The sequence below is a fragment of the Pyrus communis genome, chromosome 2, assembly GCF_963583255.1.
Source record: "Pyrus communis chromosome 2, drPyrComm1.1, whole genome shotgun sequence".
Lineage (NCBI taxonomy): Eukaryota > Viridiplantae > Streptophyta > Magnoliopsida > Rosales > Rosaceae > Pyrus > Pyrus communis.
Window position 1 is genome coordinate 11,795,574 of NC_084804.1, and position 19,952 is coordinate 11,815,525.

A 19,952-nucleotide genomic window follows, 5' to 3' on the forward strand; every position below is an offset into this window, starting at 1 on the left:
TTCGTTAATAAATAGAAATTATCAATCCGAATGGCACCAGAGGGTTGGTGGCAATTTTGTAAATAAAGTGAAATCCTCCCCGAACACTGTTCATTTATAGGATTTATGATGTTGTATTCTCATTGCGTCCACCTTATAAGGATCCTTCACACCATTCTGTAAGTAATCAATGAATGTTATAATTTACACCAAATTTGATATGTTCAAATTTAACATTAGAACAGAAAGTTATATGTATAGTATTGATAAATCTGTCTTCATTTATTTAATTGTCATGTCGCAATTAGATAACTAAACGATTTTTGTTTTCAGTAAATTTTTACATGAATGATCTTTCAATGGTAATCGAAAAATTAATTGAGATTATGAGAAATATTGTTCAAGAAAACATACATAAAGCTCATAAAACATAGTGTAATGTTATTCATACCATGTTTTTATACCACATCATTTGAAAAATTTATGAATTAAATTTTTTATTTGTTTTTTATTCCCATGGTGCATAATGGGCATCCACGTCGGTGTAAATGTGGACCTTATATTTACCACGTTATCATTTAATAGTTAAATTGATAGAAAATTTAACGGATGTTTGATATTATAACGATTTTGTAAGTTGATGTGTAACATTATAATGTTTAAAAGATGAAGTATAAGATTGTTATGGGACCCAAAATTAAGGGGATAAATTTCACTAGAGCTGCGTGCCATCCAGAGTTGTTGAAACTGTCTGGCTAGCTAGCATCTTATCTTTCTTCTTTGACAGCTGTGGCAACTGTGTCCATTGAAATTCCATGGCCTACGTCCTGTTAAAAGTAATAATGCATGAGGCTGTCGGCTGCATAAGCTAGACAGAGAGAGAGAGAGGCCTACATAGCTGTTTCTTATTCTTCTACTTTCTTCATTGAAGTTGAAAATCCAAAACATGAGCAATGAAGAACTGTCTTATGACTTTTCTCCAATGATCAAAGTATACAAAGACGGTCGAGTCGAGAGACTCCTAGGCACAGCCACAGTTCCTCCATCAACACAACCCGAAACCGGAGTGCAATCCAAAGACATTGTCATCTCCCAACAACCAGCAATATCTGTAAGGCTTTACATCCCCAAATCCGCTGCCACCAAACTCCCTCTTCTCGTTTACTTTCACGGCGGTGGCTTCTGCATCCAAAGCGCCTCCTCCCCCACGTATCACAACTACCTTAATTCCTTAGTCTCCGAGGTCAATGTTGTTGCCGTCTCTGTTGAGTACAGGCTTGCCCCGGAGCACCCAATCCCAGCTGCCTACGACGATTCATGGGTTGCTCTCAAATGGGTGGCTTCCCATTTTGATGGAAAGCGAAAGGGCGGTGAAGAAGAAGATGAAGATTGGATAACTAGCTATGCGGATTCGCAGCGCGTGTTCTTCGCTGGGGACAGTGCCGGAGCTAATATAGCGCACCATATGGGATTGAAAGTAGGCTCGGAGGGGCTGCTTGGTGTTAAGCTGATTGGGATTGTTTTGGTCCATCCATATTTCTGGGGGTCAGATCTAATTGGGGTAGAGCTCAATGCCCCTGCAAATATAAGAGAGTTTGTGGCAGCCATGTGGCGCTTTGTCTACCCGTTGAGTAATGGATCTGATGACCCGCTAATGAACCCCCAAAAGGATCCAAAACTGGGGGAATTGGGGTGTGGGAAAGTGGTAGTTTTCGTGGCGGAAAAAGATGTGTTGAAAGAAAGGGGATGGTATTACGGGGAGGTGCTGAGAAAGAGTGGATGGAATGGGGTTGTAGAGGTGATGGAAGCAGAAGGGGAGGAGCATTGTTTCCATTTAGCCGATCTAACGTGTGAGAATGCTGTGGCCATGCAGAAGAAGATGGTCTCTTTCTTGAACCAGGTTTAGGATTTTCGAATTGTTGTAATTTTGTCTATCTTCTTTTTCTTCCTCTGGTTTTGTGTTTTTTTTTCCTTCAGAAAAATGTAAAACTTTCTGTTCCAATGTTTAATTGAACTTGTAGATTATCGGTTTAAAGCATTACGATTAAGAAAATTTGTCGCACATATAATCCGCATTCCACAAATAATACAGATGATTAATTAGGGTATTGAAGATGTATTACATGAGAAATTAGATGGACTTGCTTGTAGCAGAAATACTAATGGGGAAGTTTGAGCTACTCCCCTTTGTCATCTATTTTTCATTTACTTTTTATAGTGCCATTAACTTGTTGATTGTCAACTGCTCGGGAAGGCAAGGCAGAATTTGAGCTGGGAGTTTTTGTGCGCAAATACCATCGTCGGTCTGGACGCAGGATGCGTTCTATACAGGCCAAGGCAATTGTCACTACTAGCACCACTGCCTTTGCAGATGCATTTGTTGGCGGCTCCAACCTTTGGTCTAACAAATCTTTCAAGAGCGATTCTACATTGCTCCTCCTTGATTTTGATGATTCTTGTAGCTGGGACTCTAGCATATCCTTTGGGTGCCTTCCCATCATGACTTCTAGTGCCACCACTCCAAAACTATATACATCACATTTATCCGTGACTCACATAGTGCATGCAAGCTCTGCGTGTCAATAAAATCAAAACTAGCCACCTTAAAACAAATCCCAATAAGCAAAAAGATGAACCATAAATACGAATTAAATTTAAATTACCTGGTGCTATGTAAGCCAAATGAACTAGCAATATCTGTCTAGTTGGATGAATCAGTACCTAATAACCTCGCTATTCCAAAATCCGAGAGACGGACCTCGAAATCTGACTCAAGCAATACATTGTTGACCGTTACATCACGATGCACAATTGGTGGAGAGCAATCATGGTGCAAGTAAGAAAGTGCTTGAGCAAGTCCTTGCACAATTTTGACTCTGTTAGGCCAACCGAGTTCATTAACACCTTCAGCTCCATACAAAGCTTTTCCCAGGCCTCCTCTCTTTAAGTATTCATAAAGCCTCATGATGTTCCGGTGCCAGATACTAATCAAAGTTCGGATTTCATTATGAAAGCTTTGGAGATTGATTGCTAGAATGTCATTGAAGTCTGACATGCTAAGCCTTTTAACTGCAATAATTTGGCCCGATTGCAGCTCTGCCTTGTAAACCTTTCCAAACCCTCCTTTACCAATGCAGTACTTCTCATGAAAGTCATCTACAGCCTTCGCAACTTCCGCAAATGTGAACTTTAATTCCTCTTGCAATATCGTGGACTCCAAACTCTCAAAGTTTTCGGAAGTGTTGACTATGTTCAAAACGAGACCAGGTTTCTTACGGAACATAAGACCAATCACAGTTGTAACCATTAATAAACCACAAAGAGATACATGGACACCAATTAGAACTCTTTTGTTATTCTTTTCGGAATTTCTTCTGGGGGAATCACATAGACTATTTAGTCCTTCTACATCCCCCCACATAAGCCAGCGTTTCCAACAAAAATATTTGTTGTTGCCGTTTGGAAAACGGCTGGGATTGGGCCGGTCAAGTTGCTATAAGAAAAATCATAGTCATGAAGAAATGACAAATAGTCTAGACTCCGAGGGATCACTCCTGTCAAGTGGTTCTTACTTAGATTGAGGATCGATAGAATGTACATATTTCCAACCTCTGTCGGAATCTCCCCACTGAGTTCATTGGAATCAAGGCCTAGATACTGCAATTGTGTCAAGAGCCCAATTTCTGCTGTAATGGTTCCACTGAAGCTATTGGATTGAAGTCGCAAAGAGACCATATTAGTCCAATTGGAGACAAGAGACGGAAGGATTTGACCAATAAATAGATTGATAGCCAAAACCAATTGGACGAGGTTGTTTAGATTGGACAAGGACAGGGGCAATTCCCCTGTGAGTTTATTGGAAGCCACGGACAAATAGGTGAAGTCTGTCCAAAGACCGAGCTCGGAAGGGATTGAAGAATTTACAGAGTTGAATGAAAGATCAAGGTACCGGAGCTCGACCGGAGCTCCATGAGTTAGCCTATAGAGGGTGGAATTTTCCCTCCCAGAGAATTCACACTCAGGTCAATAAGTTGAAGACCATAAATTATACATATACTTCGCAGCATAAAAATACTGTTCATAACAGTGAACTACCGAAATTGTCCTCCAATTACTCTTTGGAGTTCTATTTTTTCCGTTTCTGTACAGCGAAGTGGCGGATTTACCCTTTTTGGCCACGCGTTTCATTTGTGCTGTTCAGCCTTCCCATTCCTTTCCCTCATCGATACCCACGTGTCCGTTTGCTTCTAAGCAATGTCGACATGTTAATCTGATTCCAACAGTTATCCACCCTCACTTTTCGTTTTTGGTGGGGAAGGTGCTCGAAGGCTCTTCCATTTTCTTCCGTCACTTTTCCTTTTCTCTTCCTCTGTTTTTGTGTGCTTTTCTCCCTTCATCAATCCTAGGTGTTTCCCTGCTTCTCTCCACCTCCTCCTCCGCCCAATTTAAATATGTTGATATGCTTCTGTGTTAATTTGGCTTCAGTTATTTGGTAAGAGAACTTATTTTAACCTTCCAGTTTAATTCATTTTGTGTTATCAGTTTTCTTAAGTGGAAGCAATAAGTATGTTTTATACAGCATATTTTAAATAATTACATAAAAGATTACTTTCTAAGGATTGATTTGAAAATTTATAAACTGAATTTAAATTTAAGAAACGCATGAATGAATTTAGCAAAGAAAACAAAAGATGAGAACTATTTTAAAATTTTTAAAATGTGTTCTAGGGTTTAGTAAGAAAAGTTGTTCCATGAGTTGTGTTTTGAGGTTTACGTTTATGATGTGAATAGAAATATGAATGAAATGCACATACATTATTTTTAATATTTTAAGAGATGATGTTTATTGTCCGGAGAAAATAACAGCATCATTCCTACATGTTAAGTTTATTTATTTTTTCAATTATTATGGAGAAAATCTGAGGCCAAGTTCTTCGCTCTTCTCAGTTTCTGCTGCTGATCGGCTGTCATCACACTATGTAATGAACTCTTCTTCTTCAAATATATCATCTTCTGATTGTGTAATCTTCATGGTCTGTTTGGTCTATTCCATTTCCAATTTTATTCTTGCTGTTGGTTCTCTGTTTGAAGTTGGGAAAAACTCATATGTTGCTTTTACAGTTTGATTAACAGTTCTTAATTAGAATTGGCAAATTCTTTTACTAAACATTTTTTTTACTCATATTTCTAACGTTGGAGGTTCGTTCTGATTTGAGATGGAAATTAATGTTATCAAGAGTTTAAAATGTGATGTAAGATGGAAACTATTATGATTTTGTGGAGAAAATAAGCTTTTAAATGAAACTAAGCTATAAAAACAAAGTCAAGGTTAGGTTAAAGGGTTTAAGAGAGTAAATTTGGGATTATGAAGGGTTAGAGAGGTATGGGTGGGATTGGTTGAAGGATTTGATGGAAGCTAACTCTTAATTATGATGCCGTTAAAAAAAATTAAGTCAAGGATAAGTTGAAGGGTTAGAAAGAAACTAGAGTGGAATTAATTGGAAATGAACCATTCACTAGAAATTGATATATTTTTAGGTGTATTCGGAATACAAAGTAGTACAATAAGTGGTATATGTGGTTTATATTTTCTATACTTTTTTCTTATAATCTCTTATGCCTTGGTCTAATTACTTTCTTGAATTTGATATGTTTTTGTAGAAACTTGGTTGCATGGCAAGTTGGAAATGCACAAAAATTTGATTGCGTCTTATAGAATTGCAAGAGAAGGTCATCTCCATTTCGTGCAAATTCAGACTTATTTCTGCACACAAAAACACTAGGTAAGCACTCTTTATCCTTAGTTTGTTCATGATATAATTCTACTATATAAATTTATTTCACTTTTTTTCCCCTTGCCTGGGATGCTTCCTTAATGACCAACATAGCAAAAGACAACTTTTAGTGTTGCAGTAAACAACATTTCCCATTAATATTTTTGGACAGGAAGCAATTTGTGTTTTTTCGTATCCAAAGAACTTTGTAATGTTTTTAATAGACGAAATAGGTTTCTCTTTTGATATTTAAATTTGTTTCATTCATGATAAGGTTGTGTATAATTTACATTGGCATTGGTAACTTAGTTTTTGACTCAAACATTATTTATGAAGATTGATATTGCATAATCTTTCATATAGTTTTCAATCCCACAGCAACGCGGGTACAAATTCTAGTCAAACCTATGTTGTCCAAAATTGGGCTAGAGAATTGGTTATGAGTCTCTGGATAAAAGTTGCTGCCTAAGTCCAAAGTTGTGAGCCTGGAGAGATTTCCAACGGCAGATGGTACGGGCCCTCGGAAATTGTTGCCACTTAGGATGGACACTGAAGAATGTCCAGGCCCAGCGTGCGTGGACACTGAAGGATTTGACGTCTTGGTCAAGAGGATTCAAATCTCTTGGTCAAGTGTGGAGTAGAGTTGACGCGTATAATATTAGAATCAACGTCAAGAGTGGGTTGAGGTATGTAAATGTGTAACATGTAAACAAGAGAAACACGACACATAACGAAGCAGCCGGCCCAATGAAGCTTTTGACGGGCCGGCCGTGGCTACCCATTGAGCTTATTGGAAGTCAGATGCGGGATAAGATAAAAGGTTAGTGCCTATACTTTAATGGTCACGTGCAAAAATTAAAGCTGACCAGCGCATATCAAGTCCTAAATATCAATGGTGCCCTTAATTTTGGTCGTCTACTGGGAACAACAACGACATTGTATATTATATATCTTTTATAAAGATCTAATTGGATAAATAGTTCTGTAGTCATTAGTCATGAGGTATTAAGAAGATAATCCATTTGGTATAAAAATTTGGATTTAAATCCTTTTGATGAAGTCTGATAGGATCTATGCTCAAAATTAAGACTCACGTTATTTTTTCATTAGTAGTCCACACTTGAACTGTGAAGCTAAGATGGTCATTTCATCTCTTCCGTGAGGAGCATCAGAGAAACATCGATTCCGTTCTCAGAGAATTGAAGGGAGCAAGCAAAAATGGGGAAGCAAGGGTTGAAGGCCGACAAAATCAACAGCTCTTCTTCTTGTTTGGAGGAGGACCCAAATCCTTGTCCCATCTGCCTCGGACCATAATTCAAGATTCTTACCCTGACAAGTGTCTCCGTACAATTCCCTCCTCCCTCTCTGAGTTTCTATTTGGTTTCAGCTTCCATATTTTCTAGCATTTTCTCAGAAACCAAACAGCGCATCAAATTTAATTTTTCTTTTTAACTCTTATTCGGTGTTGGGTTTGATTGATCATTATTTCAAGTTTCATGAATTGTGTTTCTCCAAGAATTGGGATTTTTTTTTTATGAATTTGTGTGCTTCAGCAATTGATGGAACTTGAATTTCGTTACAATGGATTCCGTATTAAAGAATAACTTTCAATGGAGAAATTAAAAGAAAAAGGTCTTGATACGAGCTTCAGATGTTCAATTTACGTTGGGCAGCTTTCCAATTGTCCATTTGATAGGATTAAGTATTATGTTTTCTATTTTACCAAAAGAAAAGTATTATGTTTCCCATGGTTGATGAGCTAAAATGATCATCTTAACCTGAAGTGCAGGGCTATTAACGGAGGAACAAGGAAAGTTTTAATTTTGGGTATAAATTCTAAAAGGCTTCATCATAGGGGTTCAAATTCAAACTTTGTTACCACATGGACTATCTTCCGAATACTTTATAATCACGGGACTATTTGTTCGATTAAGCCTTTTACAAATAATAACGGTAGTGAATTAAATAGTTAGTTGTTAGGAAAAAAAGAGTTAATGAGAATTAAATCCGCATCATAGTGCATAACTATGATTCATTTCCTGTAGTAAAGCTTTATCTGTAAAATTATATATTTTTCATTAATCACGCTTTGGCCTCAAAGTCGTTTGTCCTATCTAAAATATAGGTCCTTAGTCTTGTTTACATTACATATTAAAGCTCCGCGTTTTGAGGCGCTTTCTCTCTCCCTCTCCCCCTCTCCCTCCCTCCCTAAATTACAAATAGAAGAATTGAAGCAGGAGTTTTTTAGGAGCAAGGGATTGAATTGAAGAATATGGAGAGTCTCAAGTTATGCTTTTTTATAACCACGACAAGTGGTTCAGTAGAAGTACGTTAAAATTCCAAATCAAGTTTGCTCCTTGGTCTTAGATTCAAGGCATGAAGCTAGTAAAATTACTGGTGATTCATTGGTTGAAAGTTTTGAGAAGACATGTGCTATTTGAACATGGTCAGGGATGAGTTGAAATGCCTTTAGAGATATGTGCTATTTGAACATGGTCAGGGTGGGTTGAAATGCCTTTAGCCTTTGAATTAATCCTATCCTTTGGGGTGTGGGTGGGATAACTCAGGCTTCAGCAAAAAAAACAAGTTATGCTTTTTTATGACTAAGACCAATTTTCTTCAATGCTCCAGACTAACTTTTTTAACGAAGCGGGAGATATAATTCAGACTATTTAGTAGTATAAAAAATGATTGATCAATATTAAATTCAGAAAAATATTATTTTTGCTTGCTAGTTTAATGCATATAAAGCCATACTACGGAGTAGTTTGTGTTAGAGAGTTGACTTTTTGTAATTAGTTTAGTTACCTTTTTTTGAGTCTTTATAATCAGATTGTAATTAGGTTATTTGATGTTTATTTCTTTCCTTGTAAATCACTCTTGTACATTATATGTTTTCCTCCTTGGTGAGAAGAATGATATCAGAAAATTAAGCCCCAAAGATAAGCTCTACGGTGGAAATAATTTCATCCTAACCGATCCTACCCCTATATTAAACACTACAACCCTAAACACTACTACCCTAACTTACCCTACCATGAATCCTCCTGTTTCGAGTTCTTCTGACATGCCTCTGGAGTCCTCAGGTAACTATGGTTATGCTTTTAATATGAATAATTGTGATACTCAGTCCGATTGGATTATTGACTCCGGTGCCACAAATCATATGACCTATGACCCCACTGATTTATCTTGTGGTACTGTTCCACTTTGACGAAATATTACTAATGCTAATGGTGTCACCTCACCGGTAACTGGTGCTGGCACTGTACGCCTCATGCCTACCCTCTCTTTGCCGCATACACTACTTGTACCCTCACTAAAGCATAAATTAATGTCTCCTGGTCAAGCTACTGAGCAATTGAATTGTTGTGTACTATTGTATCCGAAGTTTTGTCTTATTCAGGATATTCTCACGAATGAGATAATTGGTCATGGTACTAAGAGGGGGATCTCTATTTTGTGGACGATGTCAGTACAGGAGGGGTCAATCTCGCCCAAAGAGCCGTTGATCACAAACGGCGTCAGATATGGCTATGGCATCACCGTTTGGGTCATCCGTCTTTCAGTTATTCACAGCATATGTTTCCGGATTTATTTGTTGGTTGTTCGGTTTCAGACTTTAAATGTGACACTTGCGTACTTGCCAAGAGTCACCGTGTCTCTTATCCGTTCAATTCTAATAAAAGTGATATTCCTTTTGGTCTTGTTCATTTGGACATTTGGGGACCATCTCCGATTACTACTTCATCTGGTATTAGGTGGTTTGTAACGTTCATAGATGATTGCACACGGATGACATGATTATACCTTCTTAAGCATAAAAGTGATGTGTTGTTGGCATTTAAGACATTCCACACCATGGTTCAGACACAGTTTTCTACTAAAATCCGGATTTTGCGTTCTAATAATGGTGGTGAATATGTTAATAATGATTTTACACATTATTTAACTAATCACGGAATCCTCCATGAGACTACTTGTCCTCAGACTCCTTAACAGAATGGGGTGGCTAAGCGCAAAAATCGCCATCTATCATAAACACTTTGATAGCTATTGATTGGGGCGGATGTTCCCCGCTCCTCTTGGGATGTTGCTCTTTAGATTGCCACTTACCTTTTCAACCGTATGCCATCCAAAGTATTGAATTTTCTTACACCCTTGCAAGTTCTTGCTACATTCGTGCCTTTACCGTCCATTTTGGTGCTCCCACCGCGAGTTTTTGGATGTGTTGCCCTTGTTCATCTACATAAAAATCAACGAAAAAAACTTGACCCATGTGCTCTCTGGTGTGTTTTCATGGGGTATGGATTACATCATAAAGGGTATCGTTGCTACCACCTTCCTTCATGTCGGATGTATACTACAATGGATGTTACTTTTTTCGAGTTTGAGATGTATTACTCTTCAGCTTCTTCCAACCCTCATCTTCAGGGTGAAACACTGCATGACAAGCAGGTTTGGACCATGGCTGCTACTACCACTGATCTTCCGTTGCCACTATTAGTCGAGCTCGCAGTGGCAGCACTGCCAGCCCAGCCAACAGAAGCAGCATCGTTGCCCAAAGAACTAGCGGCAGACACTGCAGTGCCGTGCTCACCCACGACAACAGTGCTGCCACTTGCCGATCTTGAGACTTCTACTAATACTACTCCCCCCTCATCTCAAAATATAGTACCACCAGATGACCATACTCCAGAGAATATTCCTGAGGTAAGTTCTATTATCCCTATTGATGTATCCGATGTTCCGAATTATCAATTACCTTTCAGGCAGAACCGGGGAAAGCCACCCAATCGATATTCACCGGAAACAATGAAAGGCTCTAAATATCCCATTGCCAACTATGTGTCATCACATAAATTATTAGAACCCGGCAAAACTTTTGTACAACAAATAGCCAATGATAGCACACCAAGTTCATTGAAGGAGGCACTATCTGATGATCGATGGACCAAGGCAATGGAGGAAGAAATGGATGCACTTCAGAAAAATCAAACATGAGATTTAGTTCTGCTACCCCGAGGAAAGAAGAGAGTGGGATGTCGATGGGTGTACACCATCAAGTACAAAGCTGATGGGTCGATTGAACGATACAAAGCACGATTGGTTGCCAAAGGATACACTCAGATGTATGGTGTTGATTATACAGAAACATTTGCTCCGGTAGCAAAGATTAATACGGTAAGAGTGTTACTTTCGTTGGCGGCTAACTTGGATTGGCCATTACAGCAATTTGATGTGAAAAATGCTTTCTTACATGGTAATCTTAAAGAAGAAGTATATATGGATATTCCACCTGGTTATGCATCGGTTTCACAACCCGGACTGGTGTGTAAGTTGAATAAGGCATTATATGGATTGAAACAATCACCTCGGGCATGGTTTGGTAGGTTCCAGACAGCTATGAGGAAGTATGGGTTCAAGCAGAGCAATTCCGATCATACACTTTTCTTGAAACGTCGAATGGGTAAATTGATGGCAGTTATTATTTATGTGGATGATATGATTGTTACAGGTGATGATAGAGAGGAAATCTCAAGGCTGAAAGATTACTTAGCAACTGAATTCGAGATGAAAGATCTTGGTGGATTGAAATATTTCTTGGGTATAGAAGTAGCTCGATCTAAACAGGGTATATTTCTATCTCAAAGAAAATATGTTCTTGACTTGTTAGCTGAAACCGGAATGCTTGATTGTAAACCGGCTGACACCCCTATATTCCAAAATCACCATCTTGTCGTGCACCCATATCAAGTTCCCACTAACAGAGATCGTTATCAAATGTTAGTTGGGAGGTTAATTTATTTATCTCACACCAGGCCTGATATTGCATACGCAGTAAGTGTTGTTAGTCAATTTATGCATTCTTCGAGTGAGGCACATATGGGTGCAGTTGAACGCATCCTATGATACGTGAAGTCCTCACCAGGTAGAGGTATCATGTTTTCCAAGAATGATCATTGCCGAATAGAGGGTTACACCGATGCAAATTGGGCATGCAACATTACTGATCGTCGGTCCACATCTGGTTACTTTACATTTGTGGGAGGAAACTTAGTGACTTGGCGGAGTAAGAAACAGAAAGTGGTTGCTTTATCAAGTGCAGAGGCGAAATACAGGGGTATGGAAAAAGGAGTATGTGAACTATTATGGCTTCAGAGGTTACTTGGTGAACTTGGGTATCCTTCGAATTCAGCCTCAGATTTATTTTGTGATAATAAAACAGCTATCGATATCTCACACAACCCAATTCAACATGATCGCACAAAACACGTGGAAGTTGACAGACACTTCATTAAGGAGAAGTTGGATGGGAATATTATTCAATTCCCGTTCGTAAAGTCAAAGGATCGATTAGCGGACATCTTAACTAAAGCTATTACAAGTCAAGCATTCTACAACTCTCTTGTCAAGTTGGGCATGAACGACATTTATGCACCAACATGAGGGCGAGTGTTGGAGAGTTGACTTTTTGTAATTAGTTTAGTTACCTTCTTTTGAGTCCTTATAATCAAATTGTAATTAGGTTATTTGATGTTTATTTCTTTCCTTGTAAATCACTCTTATACATTATATATTTTCCTCCTTTGTGAGAAGAATGATATCAGAAAATTAAGCCCCAAAAATAAGCTCTAATTAGCAGTTTGGACTATTAAATACTTACCCAATTAAGACATACAAGTAGTTTTCTTCTTTTGTTTATCTTGTTTTATTTACTTGAATCATTTTTATGAATATAATTGACACTCCCTCTGGTAGTCTGGTTGCAGAGAAATTGTTGTGCCAGCGTTTTGTTTCGCCAAGGGGACGCGCCATGGAGTTGTGTTAGAGCATCTCTAAAAGACCAGGCAATTTACTAGGCGAATTAGATTTGTTGCTGCATCAGCAAAACATGGCTCCAAGGGACTAGACAAATGCCTAGACAAAAATACCTTGCGGGTTCATGAGGTAAAATAGGGAGATGTTCTTATAGTTGTGTTTGAGTGGTAGAAAGTGTAGTGATTGGGAACTCTGTGTGGAAACCAAATTTATAATTTGTTTAAGTCATGTAAACCCCAAGACTGCTGCCCTTGTGAAAACCAATCTTTGAGATCAGACCAAACTGTAGCCTTTGTACTCAGGTATATGATACTATTGAGTAGCTATTGGCATAAGGAATAAATACACTAACCAAGCGAGGACCATATCGTTGCATCTCCTCCATAACAAGTATTAGGAATCCTTTTCCTCAGGAGCTTGGATTGAGCCATCAACAAAGCCAATCTTATTTTTGACGTTAAGACCAATTGTCATGGCACGACACCATGGCATAGTTATCTCCATCAAGAACCTTGGAGACAAGATGAAGTCCTAAATGATCTGAGGAATGTAGGAAGTATGGATCAGATGAATCCATGGTGTCTGTACTAACCGCAAAATTCGTATTTCATTGATGTGGCCGTAGAGTCAAACTTATACAGGAAATAGGAATCTATACAAGGCAATTTACAATACTTGGGGACTACTCCAAGTTAATGAGACAATAAAAAAAATTACAATAATCTTAAATCAGCTACAATTAAACCAAATCGTAATAGGCAGCTTCCTAACTGATTTCATGGTTATGTGTGTTTCAATTCATCTAAGGCTTAGCTGCAAACTGTATGTATAGTTGATGTTATGTTATCCAAACCAGAGTTCAACGTCTCCTTTTCACTGAGTGGAACCCTACTGCCCTCGCCGCCAGTCGGCTTAGCTTTGGTGAATCTTCGCCACCACGAATCGTGCGGAGGACCGAGCTAGTGTTCTCATTCATCATTCTCTTCATTTTCTTTCTGCTCTAGAATTCTGAATTTCAGGTACTTTTTTAATTTTGTTATTGTTTATTTTATTTGATAAAGAAGGTGTGCATTTGGTTACTTTTATGAAGCAGAAAATTTGATGGGAGAAATGATCATCAATTTATAGACCAAGAATTTTAGGGTATGTTTGGTATCTTATCCAAAATTTTTGGTTGTTTCTAAAAATAATTTTCAAATAACATCACTTGAAAACAATTTTCTTTTAAATCTCAAAATTTTAAAAATTTGTTTGGTTGAATTTTTAAAAATAATTTTTTTTTTTATTTTGAATTCAAACTTCATTGTACAAAAATTGGAGGAGAGAAAGAATTGGGAAAGAGAAAAGAGAGAGGAAATAGTTGGCGAGGAGAGAGAAAGACAAGGAGAGGACGAGGAGGATAGGGAGAGAGCAAAAAATTACGATGAGAAGGTGAGGAGTGAGAAGAAAGAGAATGTGATGAGAGAGAGAGACAAGATAAAGGCTGAGGATAGAGAGAAGACAAGGTGTGACGAGAGAAGAAATAGAGGGTTGGGAGAGAAGAAAGAGAGTTGGGAAGGAGCAAAAGAAGATGTTGAGAAGAGAGCAGGAAAACTCTAAAAACTCACTTTTAGTGTTTTTAATAACTTTGGTAACAAGTAATTTTTCAATCGTAAACTTTTATACTTTTACATATATGATATTTAGATGATGATTAAGATCCTTTGACTTTGGTCTCTGTCATTATTAAGAAAGAGGTTGTGACGATGCTTTTTTTTAGTACATCGATATTTTTACACATTATGAGAAGAGGTAGTTCGGCTAAGCCATACAATGGATAACTTAATTTGGTATTGAATTCGTCATCTACGAATTCTACCAAACAAGAATTCAAAGCCTATAACTCAACAAGTATTTTTAAGAAATAGCCTATATTTTTAAGTTAGTTTTGAATCCAATTTTTAAAAAGAGTTCTACTAAACAAGAATTCAAAGCCTAAAACTCAAAAAGTGTTTTTAAAAAGTTGAACTCAAATAAAATATCAAACAAACCCTTAAGTAATCATCAGCTTCACCGCATTCTCATGTTAAATAATGCAGTCAAGTCTCCCATCAAATTAATTATCCGGCCATTAGAGAGATGTTGGGAAATTTACCACCAACCAACTATATAATCTAATATTGCTTCACCGCATTCTTATTTATATTTTACTTTACTTTTTATTCTCCGAGTATTGTATAGCATGTTAAATTTCAGTGTTAAAAAAGAAAAAACAACAATAGTATGTACATCTTGTTGGAAGAATTCTCAAAAGTTAAATTAAGAATATTGCCAATGAACATGCATTATGAGATCCTGAATTCATTGACCATGCAAGGGTTACAATTACAGTTACAATGTTTTTTTTATTAGTGCATCATTGATCCAAAACTAAGGAAGAATCTTATTACAAAGATATATGCACCATGTCTTTGTTATAGTACATAGAATTGTAATTGTAAACCAGAAGTTAGTATAGCTTTGGTTAGAATTCACATGAGAGATTACCAACGATGGTATTTTAGTTATAAGCATAAAGAAAAGCTTAATGAAATAGAAGTCACCCCAAATTTATTATTAGATTTTGGTTATCTTGATAAGATTTTTATTAACTATAGCTCTCAATTAGAAAATTTTCCGTTTAAGCGTAAGAAAGTAGCAGAAGATTACTTAAAAGATTGGAAGAAAAATTGTATAAGTTTATCAGAAGTCCTCCAGAATGGTACAAACATATGCACAAGGAAGAGGCAAGGCATATAGCCATGGTAAATGAAAAATCTTTTAGATTGTCCTCTATATCACTGCATAGATGGACTCCCACACAACACCACATTTTGAGATATCATGTAGCTCGAATGTCAGCCTTGGAGGAATTTGAAGATTTTAATTATGTAATGTTGTTAGTAGCAGAAGACGAAGAGATGTATATTTACAACAAAACAAATATATGTCATCAGCCTTACTGCAAGCCTCAAAATTTTAAGGAAGAAACTGCATTAACCTATTGCAGATCAAAGAAGATAGTCTAATAGAAGTAGAGCTAGAAGAAGGAGATGATCAATACTAGAACAATATGACAGACGAGGAACAACACAACGTCGATAACATGAGAAAGGCATAGAAGAGCTGGCAACAGATAAACAAAGTTGAAAAAGCAACACAATAATACAAGTGGAGAATATTTCACAGTAGCACCATGCAAAGCTACTTACAATACTTCAAGTTTCAGACAAAAGTATAAACCTATCTGCGAGACCCGCCATGTTGAATGAAATAATGACATACGAGTAGATAAAAAAGAGAACTTGACCTGAACTTTTCATACTAAAAATGTCCTTTTGATTAAAAATTAAATTTTGAAAGAGCTTTTCATTCAAACCTCTTATTTAAATAATTACTGTACACCTATTAAAATGAATTTCTTTTCTCTTAGTAACACAACCATTACCATACATTAATTTTCACAAATGGTGTTCATGTTTTGTTAACACATAATTTTCGTTGCTTATGATTCTTTTTGTTTATAAAGGGAGATAACTGGTGACAAAGGGAGACAATTGATAGCAAATAAAAACAACTGGTAGCAAGTCAAGATTATCCACTCCTTCCAAGTCTGGAGAGACTGATTTTTAAAACCACCACCCTAACCCAGGTGCACACCTTCCTTTTGACATCCCTGCCCGTCACCACCCTCCTTCACCCACCCAAAATCCAACTGCAGATTTCCTAAATCTCCGAACCCGGGTCTCCTGAGATCTTCCTAATTATCTGCGCGAGGCACAAATTAAGCCCCCTCGCCGTCACTACCCTCCCCCACCCTCCCAAAATACCAAAACTATCCGAATAATATAAACTTAAAATACTAATATTCTTGAGTGGAGGACCGAGCTAGTCTTCGCATTCATCATTTTGCTCATCATTTTCTGTCTGCTCTAATATGCTGAATTTCAGCTACTTTTTGAATCTTGTTATTGTTTGTTTGATTCGATAAAGATGTGCATTTGGTTACTTACTTTTTAAAGCAAAACTTTGATAAGAAAATTGATCATCAATTCATAGAGCGTATTGATCAACTTCACCGCATTTTGCATGTGAAATATATAATGCACTCAAACTCAAGTCTCCCATTAAATTTATTTAAATTATCTAAATAATTTATCCAACGTAGGGTGCAAGATTGGGTATTGGTTTTAGGTCTCATTCTGGATCTTATGTCTTGCCGCGTAATTAAATTGACGAAAATCTCAGGTAGAACCCATGGTTTGTTATATTCAGTTAATCTCAGTTAACATATTTTTTCAGTTCCATAACGAAATATAACCTCTAGGTTGCACAGACACAGACACGGATACAGCGACACGAAAAATCTTAAAAATAGGACACGGACACTGTTAAAACACTGCAATTAAAATATAATAAATTTATAATAAATATAACGTATATTAGAAGTAATAATGCGAATCATAATATAACAAAACAATCGTGTTCGTCACATTCATTCATTATACATATCATTGTTGTAAAAATCTCCACCTAGAACCGCCTAGGCGCTAGGCGGCTGGCCACTAGGCATTTGAAAATTAAGAAAGTGCGCCTAGACCCGCTTTGATGTCCACCTAGGCACCCGCCTAAACCAGCCTATGTCCGACTCTCACTTAGACAGAAAATCAATAACTTTCTCTTTGCATTTTATTTTGTCAATAAAATGTAGGAGACTTGGAAGAACACTCATTATGTGCTTGTTCCTCATGTCCTAAGTGTGTTATAATACTTTATAATCTATACGACATTTTATTTTGCAATTTATGTAGGTCAATATAATTATGTGTTTTTAAGTATAAATAGGTACTTATTTATATAATATATAATAAATTTACTTAAATCTGCCTAGTCCGCCTAAGCCTGGTCGTTTAAGCACTATGCTCCAACCGCCCACCCAACTAGTGTCTAGCATCTTTTAGAACCTTTATACATATTAGCTAAATTAACACAAACTTAATATAGAATGCAACTGGAGTGAAGCATCAACCACTCACCTCCAATTAAAATAGAATGCAACTGGAGTGAAGGCCGTAGAGAGGAAGATGGGAACAGAGGGAAAAGAGAAATGGAGGGAAGGCGCAGATTATAGAATCAAGTTAGGTTAGGTCGGGTTGATTTTAGGCTTTAGTGTTCGTATTTTCAAATTGTCCCAAATGTTCCGATGTTTCCTGATCAAAATATTTTCTAAATTTACAAAGAAATGCTCCTGCTGTGTCTTGATCGTGTTCAATCCGTGTGGCGTATCAGAGTGTCCAACACACCGACACTTTGGATTTTAAAGTGTCTGTGCAACCTAGTCTAAACTGCATGAAATTTCAGAAGATTAAAAACACACAACACTTCGAAGTTTCAGAGTGTCCGTGCAACCTAGTCTAAACTCTCTGAAATTTCCCGGGAACAGATTTTCTAATCCTTTATTTATTTACGCTTGGAAATTCGGAAAGGATATTTCAACTCAATCAAGAGCTGTCCCCTGGCCCCAGCCATGTGAACAAAGACCAGTCCCAGAGTGCGTGGACTGTGAAGGATGTCTTGGACAAGTGTGGAGTTAGACGAATAAATATCAAGCACCAACGTCAAGCGTGTGGGTTTAGGTATAAAAACGTGTCACACGGGAACACGAGAAACACAATACATAATCGAAAAAGAAAAGAATATCTAGAACAGTACAGCATTTGTTCTGACGAGTGATTTTCAAATAGAGCAAGCAGCAGAGCAGCAAGTGAACCGAGTTGATCATGTCTTCACCAAAACACTTGCAATACCTTGCAATACCTTCAAGTAACAATTAATCAAATTAATTAATTAGAAATTCAAATGGACAAATTTGTAAACATTTTCAGACTCGACAAAATTAGCCAATTGGCTAATGAAATGGACAAATTTGCCAAATGCCCATGGAAATTCAAAATTCAAGAACCACAAACATATGCATAATACATATAACAAAAGAAATTCGGAAAAACCTTTACTTTCTGGTAGCTAAAAGGCATTACGCGTTCTTTAATGGTCATGTGCGAAATTGCAAGGGTTCGGGGACTTGCAGGCGGTTGGTCATGGAGGTCCGGGAGGCCAGAGAAGGGGAAGGAAGGTTCTGCAAAAATCCAAGGAGAAGCACGCATCCTATGGCATTTTAATTTGATTTTTCTTTAATTTTTATTTTATTTAATTTTAGTTTTTTATTTTATTTTTTTAATTTTTTTTAATTTTTTTATATCACGTGGACCTATATTGACTTGTGGCACCCAGTCATTGTCCACTTGGGTGCCATGTTACTAGTGAACAGCTGATTTAACAGCCAACCTAACGGATGTATGAAACTGTTCCAAAATTAAGACTTGAGGTATGACTTTGGGATGAAAAAAACTTCATGTACCAAATGTTGAAAATCATGAAATTTTAAGATAGTAAACTAAGATTAATCCAAAAGACTATGTAACCATACTTTATTATTATTATTTTTTTAGTATAAACATGTTGATGTATAAATTAATTGCATGTATTTTAATATTTCATATTTTTTTTCTTGCCTAGGTTGCTTTCTTGACAATGAGTACTGGACGGAAAATTTAGGTGCTTCAGTGAACTTTGATTTTTTCCCTTGCTTAGGTTGGTTTTTCAAATTTTATTTTTTGTAAAGACAGAAGTTCCACGATTGTTTGTATGTGGACTGTATCGATTAAATCTTTTGTTTGTTAAACTCTTCTAACATTTTTAATGTGAATAATATTGATCGTCTATGACATAATTTTTTTTACAATTTCTAATCCAGCATCAACGCGTGGGGTATCAATTTCTAGTTGACAACTAGACTCGTATTGGAGATCAAGGAAGGCAAGATTGGACCCATAAATACATTATCGGAGAAATCCAACTCGAGAATGCTACTCAGATTGGACAAGGACTGTGGCAGCTTCCCGCTAAGAAAATTGGAAGCCAGGAACAAGTACGAAAATTGTAAGTTTGATGATGTGGCACACATGTGAGTATGACATTTTTAATTCGAAGTATGTGTTGACACCAAATCTAACATAGGGTGCAAATTTGGATATTAGTTTGAGGTTTCATTTGAAGAAATTCTCATGTAGAACCCATGGTTTGTTATATTCAGTTAACCTCGTTAACAGATTCTTTTAGTTCCGTAACTAAATCTAAACTGGTGAAATTTCGCAGGTGCAGATTTCCTAAACCTTTCTTTATGCTTGGAATTTTGGAAAGGATTTTTCAACTCAAAATCAAGAGATGTGTGGTGCTAATGTTGATTGACCCGGTCCGTCTGGTATTCCCACGGCCCCGTCTATTTGCGCAGACTGAACA

The 19,952-nt window shown here is 37.1% G+C and overlaps 1 protein-coding gene, 1 long non-coding RNA gene and 1 pseudogene across 2 annotated transcripts; 2 read left to right on the forward strand and 1 right to left on the reverse strand.

Annotated features, from left to right (window-relative positions):
- Positions 1-844: 844 nt before the first annotated feature.
- On the forward strand, positions 845-2,021 carry LOC137726720 (probable carboxylesterase 12). The gene has a single exon (XM_068465676.1). It carries the CDS (start codon positions 926-928, stop codon positions 1,883-1,885), a length of 960 nt encoding a protein of 319 aa, XP_068321777.1. The 5' UTR covers positions 845-925; the 3' UTR covers positions 1,886-2,021.
- A 114-nt stretch (positions 2,022-2,135) lies between these two features.
- Positions 2,136-4,167, reverse strand: LOC137724758 (MDIS1-interacting receptor like kinase 2-like; annotated as a pseudogene).
- Positions 4,168-4,306: 139 nt separating this feature from the next.
- On the forward strand, positions 4,307-7,211 carry LOC137726721 (uncharacterized). Its single transcript, XR_011067672.1, has 4 exons — positions 4,307-4,471; positions 4,927-4,958; positions 5,641-5,762; positions 6,117-7,211. It is a non-coding gene; the product is annotated as an uncharacterized lncRNA (long non-coding RNA).
- The last annotated feature ends 12,741 nt before the right edge of the window (positions 7,212-19,952 follow it).